The 13,495-nt window shown below is 32.8% G+C and overlaps 1 protein-coding gene across 1 annotated transcript in view; it reads left to right on the top strand.

Moving 5' to 3' along the window:
• The first annotated feature begins 12,090 nt into the window (after positions 1-12,090).
• Positions 12,091-13,495, top strand: part of LOC128990349 (paired box protein Pax-6-like) — a 72,424-nt gene continuing 71,019 nt past the window's right edge. Inside the window, exon 1 of the mRNA XM_054412692.1 lies at positions 12,091-12,500. Within this exon, the coding sequence (XP_054268667.1) occupies positions 12,257-12,500 (244 nt within the window). The 5' untranslated portion in view covers positions 12,091-12,256. The remainder of the gene's footprint in view (positions 12,501-13,495) is intronic.

The following is a 13,495-nucleotide window of genomic DNA, read 5'->3' as shown; positions in this document are numbered from 1 at the left end:
CTATACTTTATATATCATGTCACATATTTGTTCAATAGACAATTAAAAAATATATTTATTTTGCATACAATAGTTCTAGTTTATGTGAAAAATAATTCAGTTTGTGACTAACATTTGATCAAAAATAGAAATAAAATTACCATGGTACTCAGAGGCTAGAATCTAACGGAAACAAAGGTGCAAAATCCTTTACTAGACTTCCTGCGCAATTGAGAGACAAAGATTGTGGCTTGGAGATATTTAAGAAACAAATATTACATTTTAAAACTATTTGTTATAAACACTCCTTTATATGAGTTTTAAAAACTGTTATTACTCGCATTTATGACAAGATTAAAATATTTGTAATGCAACTCGTTAGTTGTTGACGATATTTGATATGTACCATTGTATTAAAGAAAAATGTGTTAGATATTTGAATTTTAGTGCAATTAAATTTAGGTGTTTGTTCAAACATGTTCAAAATGAGAATGATAAAAGGAAATGGCAACGACTAAAAGGGAATGGCAGTCAATGGTTTTGTTAAATCAATGGATAGGCCTAAATAAAAAAGAAACTACATGAGCTTTATTATTTTTGTAAAAGTAGGACCATTAAATTACTAGAACTACTTCAACAATGCTACAACTAACTAGAACGTGGTATAACCGATACAACATATTGAACTATTTTTAGAGTACACATGTTGTGATTCCTTACATGGCTTGAAAAATTTGTAGAATGACCCAGAAAAGTGTAATTTTTCGAATAAACGCAAGGACGCTTATGTTTGGAATAATACGATGTAAGATTTAAAAGGGAATCACATCAATGGGTTTTATTAGGGGTTGTTACAATAAGAATAAGTAAAATACAGCAAAGTTTATTCAATTTATTTCAGCGAATTTCCCTATGGGGAAATAGCTATTACCGTAGGTGCCACGGTAAGACCTAGACCTGGGACCGATATAAAATTTCATTTTATTTAATATATACATCCGTCAACGCTATAGCTTGGGCAATTTTTGTCCGATTTTGATTTGGCTTCAAGATGTGTTGTATATAGACTGGAAGAATTATATTTTGTTATTTTATTTTATTGAAGAAATCAAATTATATTTTATATTGTATAAGAGTTATCATGTAGCACAGTTATGTTCTAATTGTAATGGCATTGCACTGAGTAGTAGAAAATCTTTAGTTTGTTAGTTCTTCTTCTATGTTCCGTCAATGATTGTAATACAGCCAACGGAGATGTCTGATGTTTTCGGCCTAGCCATATTTTATTATCCATTCTAATAGTAATAATTACAGTATTTCAATATTTTTTTTCAAGTTTCGTAAATTTCATCCCTTCAGTACTTCTAACATGTTTCTGTATCAAGCAAATACCTTTTAAGGTAAGAATATTGTTATTATTAAATGTAAGGCTTAAGTCACATGTTCATAACTTGAATTGCTATTTTATTTACTTGATACATTGTTTCTAAATTCATTTAATGCTTTGTTTAATACTTTTGTTTTGTATAATCAATCCAAATTTGCAATATTAAAATTTCAAATAAATGTAACTTCAAATAAATGTTTTTACAGCTTACGACTTTATTAGGCTATACTAGGCTAGTAATTGTTACAGATGTTTTTTTTTCATTCAAATACAATTCCATTCTACCACTGATGATGCGTCTCTTTTCAACTCCCTGATGCGACAAGATGTAAGGCAGTATAGACTTGAATAAGTTCGCTCCAGCATGATAGGACCATGGGAACGGTTTTAATGGGGTGATAATTTCTCATTTTGACCCTCAAAGCATACAATTTCTAATTTTCTCTTAACACCATTATAAAGAGCTTAACATAGATTATTCCCTATATGGGAAAATTCGCTAAAACAAAATAAATAATTATATTACAGTGTATTTAGAGAATTATACAGTGTTAAATTCTCTTTATACTTGATATGATATATAAAGTGTTTATATTATTGGTTATGGAGAAAATTAAAAAAAAGGATTTCTGTGATATTCTCATGGAGAAAAAGAAAACTGTTGTAGTTCGCTTGTTTAAGATATTATTTTGATACAATTTGGCATATTTATTAATTGTATACTAAGCTGTTAATATTTTGATAAGACACACTTTAATACACTCCCTGTAGCAGCAAACCCTAGAGCTTGTTAAATCTAATGTTATTTAAATTGATTTAAATAAACATTCAATCGGGAAATGGAAATTTGCTTTGTCTGCAGGTTTACTGCGGCGAGGGTATTTTCTGTTATAGCTATTTACAATAAGATGCAACGATATCCTGGATGGGATTGATCACTGGAATATGACATCAAACGCTTTACAATCTTTTTCCAATCTATTATGAGAATCTTTTTTATCTTCTTCCTTCCAAATGTGACATTCTCTACACTGTATGGAAACTATATATTACTGCGAGTTGAGGTTATTTAGATGCGGATAATGGGTAATTTAGATACCCACTTTTTAAAAAATATTATAAGATAACGCATTAACTAAACACATTAAATTAATGTTCCGCTTATAAATTACTGAATACTTCAGGGATCCTAAATAAGTCCGTCACTCTTCTCTCCTCCTAACCATGCTCTATCAAAAACATTTCAGATTTCACACTAAAATAATACTACACGTCACAATTTTTCATAGATAATATAGTGAACTTATAATATAATATTTGCTTTTTTAGATTTATAGACCTAACTATTGTCTGGGTTAGTTTTTATCGTTATGAAGATAATCTGTTAATTATTATTGATGTACTGTACTGTAATCCTCAGGACGGGAGTCAGCGTTGTACTGTAATAGTACAGGTGTGCTACAGGGGTTCGTTCATGGGTCCGTCCTTTTCTCAATGTTCATGAATGATATATGCCTCCTGTAGTGTATAATTACTATACTGTAATTCCAAGTTGCTGATGATACGATACTCCCTGATTGTTTCCAGTCTAAATCATTCACAGCTAGAGTTCCAAACATTTATTGAGAGTAGACTAATTTTGTTTTTCAGCGGCTTTCAGATAACTTTCTACGTGTTAATCCTCAGAGCACACCACTTTAAGACTTTCGTATACGACAGAATTCATCTAACACATCTGAATCAAATTTACCTGTCGACAACATCAATATTATCTCATCTTGTGTAACATATTTAGAAATAGTTATTGACAGTAGACAGCAAGTTTTCCAGCCACATCAAGAAAATTCACAATAGGCTTAGTACCAGTACTTTCCTTCTTCGTAGGTTCTCCTGTTATCAAGACAGACAGACACGTCCTTCTGACAGCTTATTACGGCTTATCTTGTTTACCATTTTCTTACAAATTGTATGCCCGTTTGGGGCAACGAAAACTTCTAAGAAAATATTTAAACTGAAAAGAAAGCAATCAGCAGATTAATCTTCAACCAAAAATATAAAGAGTCTTGTAGATACGTTTTTCTTGGAAATAATATGCTGAACAGAGCTTCCTATCAATTTTCATTTTTAATCTTGGTCCTTCTTGAAAAAAGTTCAACAATGTTTCATGAGTCATTGACCTACCTATTCCACTATCTCGTACCACTAAAAAAACAGTCATTCTCCATTTGTATCGTCTTTTCAATTATCTTCCTAATGCAATTAAAAAGGCGAAAATTATTTAAAAAATTTAAGCATGGTTTGAGGGAATATTTGAGAGTTTGTAAGGAATGTTACAGTGTTTCTTCATTTTTTAAATGTTATTAGTATTTACCTCTTGAAGTCTTTATCTTTATTTTAATGGGTCTAATTTTAGGCTACTTGTTTAGTTTTAGTAACTTTTTTCCTGAACATTTTTGTATTATTATGGCAATAAAACGATTCTGATTCTGACCCTCCTGCTTGTAGTATAGTTCTATTATTTAAGAGTTGGTCGTTCAATTGTCCTTAGAAAACTATTTGTAGTAGTGGTTTTGTCGGGACATATTTTACTTCATATAAGTTATATACATCTACCCTACCAACGATCACGAAAACCCAAAACCCAAGTATTCAAGTTTTGAGAATTTAGAACCCCAACCGGTTCTCAAAGTAATATTCAAACACCACCAGATAGGAATACAACTTTTCATAATTCTTTTGACCAACAATTCAAGGTCCAACGCTTTCATAAGAATCACTCCGAGCGAACCTTTGATGTCCACCGAAGCCAAAGGTGCCGAGAGACTCGTAGATCCTAATACGTCTTATCCCCAAAGAACAGTTTTTTTCTAAGCTCTGAGAGCGAGCTCGGACCCGTCAACTCGAGTAGCGAAGTGTCTTTGACGAGTTTGCTCTTGCTGTGCTGTCCCCACCCTGGCCCCGCCTCGCGTTCTCATTGGTCGTCAACCTAGTAGGCGTGGTTTCCCCCTCCCCTCACCACGACATTGAATACATTGCGCGCCCCGACTGCACGACACGTATCTTGCATTAATTTTTAACCCTGGGATGTAAATAAGTTGGCCAGATAAGACTAAGCTGTATCGGGGAAAAGCGACTACTTGAAACCCTTGGCTTGTTGCTGCTGGTTAGTGAAATACGTCTCTGGGTTTTCTTATTGTGCAGACGTGCATGCAAAGCAAACTGGCGAATGATTTGAACTAATTGAGGCGTTGTTGGGGTTGTAACTTAGGATTACTTATGTTTAAGATTGAGGATTATAATTTACAATGGCAATCACCACTCAATTAATCAATGGTTTTTAGATTGGACAAACTACACGGTAAGAACTGTAGATGACATTATTTAAGTAGGTAGCTTATAAAAATGCAGCTTAAAAATTATAAAAACCAACAGGTATTCGAACTTATTCAGTGAACATAGTGAATTAGAGTTAAAAAATACAAGTCGGATGGTGACCTAGCGATGTGATAAAGGAAAGAAATATCACAAACACAAAATATGTAGAAGGTAGCGAGATCAACCTTAACAATATAAAACATCGTGAGATTACAACAAGTATATCATCAAACAAAATTAATGCAAAATAATACAATGAGGCCGATAAGCATTTAAAATTGGTATGAAAGCAGAAAATAACAATAACTACTACAGAATCAATAAAATTAATATAACAATAATTGATACAACAATAATAATTGCAGTAACATGTCAAACGTATAAGCACTACAACAATTTGTAAAAAGGCTGGCAGGACTACACTCACTTCAGTGTAGAATGTAGGCCTGCCTATTTTTGTTTGTTTTTAATTATTTACCTACTAACTATTATAAATATATTATTATAATATTATAAATATTAATAAAGCAATTCTCAAACAATCCTGTAGGTCTATAACATCGTTGTTGTGTTCTCACTTCTCAGGAGCATAATTATTACTGAACAACATTTATCAGTCGATGTGTTGCTATTCGGTCTTCAAAAGGTACTTTACAAGAAAACAAACAAAAATATTTATTCTTTTACACAATTGTCGCTATATAGCCTTGGTGGTTTATTGGAGTGAGAGAGACGGGTTTAATTCCGGATATATCTACATAAATATAATTGGTTTCTCTTAAACATTCAAGGTTTTCCACTTAAAAATTCCAATAGCTTTGCAACTACAAAATAAACGGCAAAAGCTATTTGACACATACTTTCTCCCATTAGCGGACAACAGCCTTTAACATGGGTAAGGTGGGCAGTAACTATGATATTTTATATAGAAAATCACAAAAATTGCAATAACTTTTGAACCGTAATTGTTTCAGCAATGGGGGTTGTACTATGTTGTTTAGAATAATTAAGGACCATAACACATTAGTTGTAATCAGAACCAATCGTTTTCGTGAAATATAATTTTTGATATTTTATGGTTTTTTTAATGTAAAAATAACATAAGTTATGATAACTTTTGAACCATAATTTTTAAGGAAATGGGATTTTTACATTGTACAATTCTGTTCAAACTTTAAAGAACTATATAACTTAACAAACAAAATGTTAAGCTATTTAATTTATAAAATATTGTAGACATTTTAAACGATGGTTGACTGAAAGTACTGTCTGTACGATACTACAATTAAGTTTCACTTGCATACATTACCATGAATTATTTGTGTCTGCTCCAATTTATTTTATTTTATAGAAACCATAGTACACAAACAATTTCTACATTGCAAAACTCCCTCTATAAAATCCCAACTATATACACACTATTAACATAACAACATACTCTATTGGAATATCAATTGCAAAAAGCTGTGTATTTAGGATGCACAGGTGATTATACGAATTAGTATAACTAGGTGACACAGTACCAATTAACAGGCTTGTTACAGTTGCAGTTAGTAGCAACTCTGCAGTTGTCTATGTAAATGTATGTGACTACGTGTGATGGGAATATTCTGCTGTCTTTAGGATAGGTAAAGTGTTTTAGCTCAAGCTAAGTTTTTTTGGGGGGATGGGGGTTTAAACGTGTGGGCTAAATAACTACAATGTAAAAAATACTAAAACACATTGCCTTCATCTGATACACAATAAGAATTACAATATTTTAATTTTTATTTAAAATGCATAGTATAATATGCATATTTAATAATAATAAAAAAAACTCGTACCTCGTCATCAGATTTTTAATAAAAAAACCAATTTACATTTTAATTCGACATAAAATCTTGTTTTAATTCATTTACAGCCCATTCTATTTAACTTTTCTTCTTATGTTTAACAATTTATTTGAGAAGGTGGTCTAAGCCCCCGGACTTCGGTGTGAGAGGGACAGGCTCGAACCCCGATATATAAAAAAAAAACTGAGAGATTTGACCAAATTTAAATTAAAAGAGTTCAAATTACCTAACAAAAATCCATTGGCGTAGACAAAAAACTCTGAATAAAATATTTAGCGCTCCATTGTGGATATTCTGTTGGTAGTAAAAACCTTCAATTTCTCCACCCCCTTGAAATTCTAGAAGGAAAGCTCGCAGCTAGGGAACTTTGATGTCTCTAATGGCGGACTGTCCATTATGCGAGATGGACACCCGATACCACCACCTTGGCGTCCAGGAGTGTGAAGGGAAGCCTTACAACGTCCCTGCGAATCATGGGTGCCTAGAACCAGAGAGGAGGCAGGTCGGCTGTCGCAGGGATCAGAAACGGCAGAACAAGGATTGTTATGTTTTGTGTACTTTTGTAGAGTGGGTAATTTACAGTTTTAAGTGTTACATTTGTTGAATACGAGTAGTTTACCGTGAATCGCAAAGCATTTATATTATCACCATTGATTCAAGTGCATTACTATCATATGGTTTAAATAACTAATTAGTGCCATATATGGACACAAGCTAATGCAAAACAAATTATTGTTATATTTAAACAAACTACGAATCAAATGATATTTCACGCAGCAGCTCTGAAAATTGTTAAGGTAATCATTTTTAGATCACTTTAGTGAAAGCAGAACTCTCTCCCATCAACATGCAAGCTGTCAAAATCTCAGAATTTTGATGTTAACAAATTGCCTACGGTATATAAAGAGTCCCAATAAAGGATAAATGCATTTTTTTAGACTAAAAATATTCGATTTATTTATTCAAACCAGCTATCTGAAGTTACAATATAACAAGTAAAAGTTAACATTATTGCTAAATTTCCAAAACGTAAAAAATATAGAAATTGTGTTTTTTTATTTAGTTAATTTAGAGACGTTTTATACTTACTACTTGAATACTTAACTCAGAAATTTGAAAGCCTTGGCTAGAGTATAATAGAGTTAAATGTTAATAATGGCACTTAACTGTTTATTTGTCAAGTGTCTAAAACTTTGGATGACACGTATAATCGTGTCAGTCAATTGCTTGTTAGTATTGATACGTCTCATAATATATCAAAACTGAACAATTAACGATGATATATTGAATTCACTCTGTTAAGCACCTCGTTGTAATAGCACGCATTTCCTCTGAAATAAATTCCAATGGTAGCCTATTTTACACACATACAAATAATTATTCAACTTAGTAATAAATTTGACAGTTTTAAATTATTTTAATCATTAACAATAATAGTATTTTGAAATATTCGTTTTATTTGATATATTTTATATGTTTTATGTATTTATATTTTATATTTACAGTATTGTTTGGTAGCATTTATTACTTTATGTAATATTTTATATGATTTTCAAGCGAGCAAATAATCAAATAATAATCTCTCCTTCAATGCTCACTGATATAAATATTGTCGAGTTCCTTTCTGCAAAATTATTCTAAATGTTAATGAAAAAAAAAAAAAAAACTGTATATACTTACAGTGAAATTTTATTCATCACGAATAAAACAGCATTTTTTGTGATCTGTTATGCGGTTTTCTTAGATTTCATAGATGAACGTGCGTTACAACTAAACAATTAACACAGCCAGTTTTTTTTTTTTTTTTTAACTTAGTTGTCTTTTATTATTTAGAATCCTCATCCAACTTTTGTTTATTAATTCTGTCTTATAAGATAAAAATGCAATTACAGCCCAAGTCAATTGTTCTCCATAGGCACTGCCTTTAAAATATTTACATGTCTCCAGGGCATAAAATATATGATTTTTTAAACTCTTTATAAAAAAATCAAACCTTATGGAAATATTGACATTTGAAGCCGCCTCTTCGCCGGCTGCTTCTGCTTGCATTCGAAACTTTAACTAGGTGGCTGCGTTATTCGGTGCTAAAAATTTTTCCAGAAATAACTAAAAATAGAATAAATTAAAGCAAAAATAAGAATAAAATTTATTATAAATTACAATATATCGAAATTAGAATAAATAAAAATAGATCCGTCAATTCTAATGAGGTATACCTTTTGTGTTTCTCATTTTATGCTGGTTTAAATACAGAATGATTTAATTACTACAGGCTACAGATTTCGAAGACTTGTGAATAGTCTAGTCCTAAGGGAAATTAAGTATGTTTTCAGTTTTCAGTGGAATTTCGTTCACTAGATTTAGTTATCGAAGCAGCTGATTCCTCAAAATGTCATCATAAAACATAAAACACGAAGTATCTAATTAATTAACGGAGATGATAAAAAGTATGTAAATGTATGTAAAGATTATGTAAAGAGACATTTTATTTAGACGAATTTCGAGCTAATGGCTGTCGCCACAATAATTCAGCTCAGCAACAAAACGTTGTAACATCATTATCGTTGTTCTAAGCACAATTATTATTTAGTTGTCACATACCAAAAACATTGGACGTATAATGTGACACTCCTGACCAAAGTGTCTTTTTACACTCGATAGGTTGACAAACCCGACAAACCTCGAGCTTCAGCATTTTCCTCTCGTTTAACAAAGTTCCAATTAGCTCACTAGTTGTACTAATAATTAATTGTAACTAACAGAATTTAATTTTATTCTACAATTTCCAGCTTAACTCGAATTTTTTTTATTTATGTGGAAAGTCAATTAGGCCTACCTACTCTTGGATAAAACGAACTATTTAAGGTTAAGAATACACAAATTATTCAAAAGCATGCGCATATGAAAATGCCTTATTAACGTTTCTTACAAACCATGGAAACCAAAGCCATAACCTAACACCCATACGGAAGTTGAAGGCTTACCAAAAACCAAATCTAGAACCATTTTACACCTAACTGACTGTTCTTCGATCTTGTAGTTTCAAAGCTATAATACCCAAAAGTATCAATTATATTAAATTGAACCTTCTTTGTTAGCTGCTTCCTATTTAAGCTTATTAAAATACAATACTTCTTTCAAAACACTTTATGGAAGTTTCTTAAAAGCCTAAACAATAAACTGCACACCTACACCAAAAGTACTTTACCGATAAACAAATCCAGAACCGATTTATACCTCATTAAACTGAAACGCAACCGGTTTCGTCGAAGAATAACAGCCAGGTATAAAGGATAGGAGCAAAACGGCGAGATCTAACAAGAAGAAGGAAACATAAATAAATAAAAACAAGACCAGTGGTACAGTAAGGTAGAGTCTAGAGGTAGTGCTAATAACCGCGCGACGATGTACGTGTAAATCAAGGGAGCAATGTAGCTACCCACGCTGGACCCTGGACGGCTGGCTCATGCATCACAGATAGCAGGGAGGAACAGAGAAGGCGCGAATGCGACGAAAACCTAATTCATTTTGTACAAAACTGATTATTACACTATTTTTTTACACTGGGTGTAGGGAGTGTAGGTAGATAATAGATCAAGAAAAGAAAATGGAGGACTTGATTCGATGGTAACTTTTGTCACAGGAAATAATAACGAAAAAGGCACGAGTTCCGAACAAGGGTGGTTCTTTTTGTACAGAGCTTAGTTTCATAGTCATTGTCGCCACAGAGAGTAGAGAAGGGATAAATCTTCTAATCCATTTTATACTTAGCACTTTCGTTTTGACCAGCAGGAGAGGAACAAGTCCTACAAAGATGTAATTAATTTAGTACTAAATACAGTACATCAAATTACAAGTATTTTTATTTCATAATGTAGTGGAACAAAAGGCACAAGCTTAGCGCAATGAAAAATCGCCTATTTTTTGTTAAAAGCTAGGCCTAAAAGTCCAAGGTCAGTGGAATCCATTTTATTCCCAATACAGTCGTTTTTGCAACAGTGTACTGCTTATGATACTTGCCTCGGGACATGTAGTTCTGAAAATTGAATTACTCTAAAATGCGTTGTTGTAGGTTTGTCAATTTCCTAAAAAAATTTAACACGTTTTTTACTTTACTTTAAGTTTTAATGCGTGATTTACAGTAAGCTATATAGTAATTAATTATATTTATATGTAGTGGAAAGATAAAACCATATCGAGCAGAATTTTTATTGCATTCTGGTATTAGTAAAAAATTTATTTTCATAAAAGAAACTAGCAGAGTATCCGTCCTTGTTTGGCGTATAAGTATAAAATGCTTACTGAAGTAATACTCGTGCTTTGCGTTTGCAATGGGGAACGACAATGTTTGAGAAAAATAATTAGGCTCTTTAAATTTACACTAGTATAATACATCTACCATACAGTAGCAATAATGATCTATTACTGCTTCTAACAAAAGAAAAAGAATAAATCATCAATTATTTGCATAATATCACAAATTATTTATTAAATTTAAAACACAATCATAAACAATCATATTTTGTAAGTTCTCATTGTGTATCACAGCTTTTTGTTTCTGCTTAATAAAAATTAGCTGTTGTTATAATTGCAAAAACATTAATAGTCCTGCACCCTGTTAGTAACCATTTAAATTTTTAATGATATTGAATATCATAGAATCAACTTGTTTTAGTTGAAACAGCTGACAAAATTCTTTTTAAATATGAATAGGCCTACTCATAAGGTTAACGTGGGAAACTACAGAGCCACTGGGGCGGAGCCCAAAAGGATTTTTGAGATAAGAATATGCCTATATGGTAGTCGGGAATGTAAGCTATCATCACACCAAATTTCAGATTAATCCGACCAGTAGTTAATGCTTGATTGAACTTCAAACAAACAAACACACAAACTATTTATAATATTAGTAGCATTAGTACGATGACACAAAATGCCAATGAAAAGAGCCAGTATAAGTTTTGGCTGTTTGTGACATAAACATAAACTATAGATTATTTCCATCGATAACATCGTTTAATCGTTAAACGAAAACTTTTGTCCAATTGTCATGGCTTTAGATTTTACTATTTGTCTAGTTCACCGCATTGGAAAGCAAAATTACCAACTATCAAAATACAATAAAACACTCAACTGCGCAATCTGCAGCATAAAAAATCGCACCAACTAATTGGAGACAAATCCGCAACCCCGCCCGTTATCGCTTATGGCGTACTCGCGGTTGTAAGACCATTAAACGCGAGGATAAAATGGAGTGGGCAAGTAGAGTGTGCACAGTGGGCAATAAATAGTGACAGTAGTGAGCAGACTATTGGTGCCCCCGTGAGCAAGTGGGGGAAACTGACCCCCTCCCTCCAGGTAGCTGTGCGCGGCCACCGTGAGCTTGAAACTCAAAGACTGCCAGAGATCCGAGCGCTTCGCATCGCTGCTAGACCTGTTTCCGGCCTCTGATTTGTTAGTGCGCGTTTTTGGTGTTCAACAAGGTTGGGTGTTGGGACCCTTGATTTTTTTGGACTGTGATGAATTGTGTAGTGAACTGACTTTGTAGTTTTTTTACAACGTTGACGGGTATATTTTTGAAGGAAGTGTTTCTGTAGTAAATTCTCACATAAACTATCTTCAGTTTACACTTGGCCAAGAATGACTGAAGTTCCTAGCTAGTCAACTATCCTTGGACGTCACCATGTTGATTTCCACCACCAACACTTCCACTGCCAACACCAACAACTCCTCCTCCACGACGGGTAAGTGCAGCGACTTCTCGGTCTCCAGTTTGTGCCGCGACCTCAGGACCTCCCCTGAGGCCAAGGAGGAGAACACCCCCGCCGTCATCGTCGGAGGTACAGGAACCAACTGGAAGCTGGACATTCCCGCTCACCCTCCGGGACTCAACCCTGCACTGCCTGCCACTCCGCCTCAGACACCTGGTAAATACATTCATCTTTATGTTCAATTTGACCACTAATGATCTTATGGTGTATCTTGTTGATTTTGAACGTACCACACATTTCATTGCATTTGATCTATACCACAGAAAAAAAAAAAAACTGCTACGTTTGCAAAGTTTATAAGCTGGCTCAGCTTCATATTTAAAAATACGGTAATATTTGTATTAACTTTGTCTACCAAGAGGGGTTCTCATAAATAAGAACAAGTTTGAGTACTCTGATTCAAACGACATATTTAACTTGATACTTTAATCAGGACAAACACTTTACCAACAGTAAACCTTTTCGTTTCCAAGAGTCTACCTCAGAGAAAATTTTTAGCGTGTATCCATACTCTACAGCATTACCGTATCTAAAATAAACATAAAACATGTCTTAGGATTTCGGTGAATAGTCAGCTTTTAATATTTCAAATTGAATGAATTGAATAAAAACAGTTATTTTAAAATCACTTTATATTAAAAGAAACACAAGCATTTGCAGTTATAAATGCATCGGTTAATGCGAAGTCAGTTAAGAGTTGCGACTGTATTGGGTGATATAACGCAATTTGTATGGTTGGCTGAAAGTTTAGGCTTAGGTATAAATTCTTTCTCAGATACATTGAAAGTACACAATTGAGGGTTTTTAAGGAGAAGAATTTATTCAACTAATGTTTGTAGAACTCAACTAATATATTTGTTACAAAGCGATGATACCCAAGAATAGATCATTCGCAATGTTCTATATTCTTTCAATGAAATATAAAATACATGAAGGAGCCTCAACATACTGTGGTAACTTACTAGTAGTTCACAAAAAGTAAATACTGTAAAACAATAAGATATATTAATTGAGAGTCAAAGAGTTTAGCGAGAATATTTAACTAATGACATGTCGACAATACCAATTAGATATTAAAATTTTACAGGTTTAATAATATAGATAATTACATGTATTAATTACACCCCTTTATAGGCATAAATACCTTAAAA

The sequence above is a fragment of the Macrosteles quadrilineatus genome, unplaced genomic scaffold, assembly GCF_028750875.1.
Source record: "Macrosteles quadrilineatus isolate MER2022 unplaced genomic scaffold, UCM_ALF_1.0 Scaffold_3__2_contigs__length_128488019, whole genome shotgun sequence".
Classification (NCBI taxonomy): domain Eukaryota; kingdom Metazoa; phylum Arthropoda; class Insecta; order Hemiptera; family Cicadellidae; genus Macrosteles; species Macrosteles quadrilineatus.
Note: the sequence above shows the minus strand (reverse complement) of the source record. Positions and strands in the feature narration are given on the sequence as shown.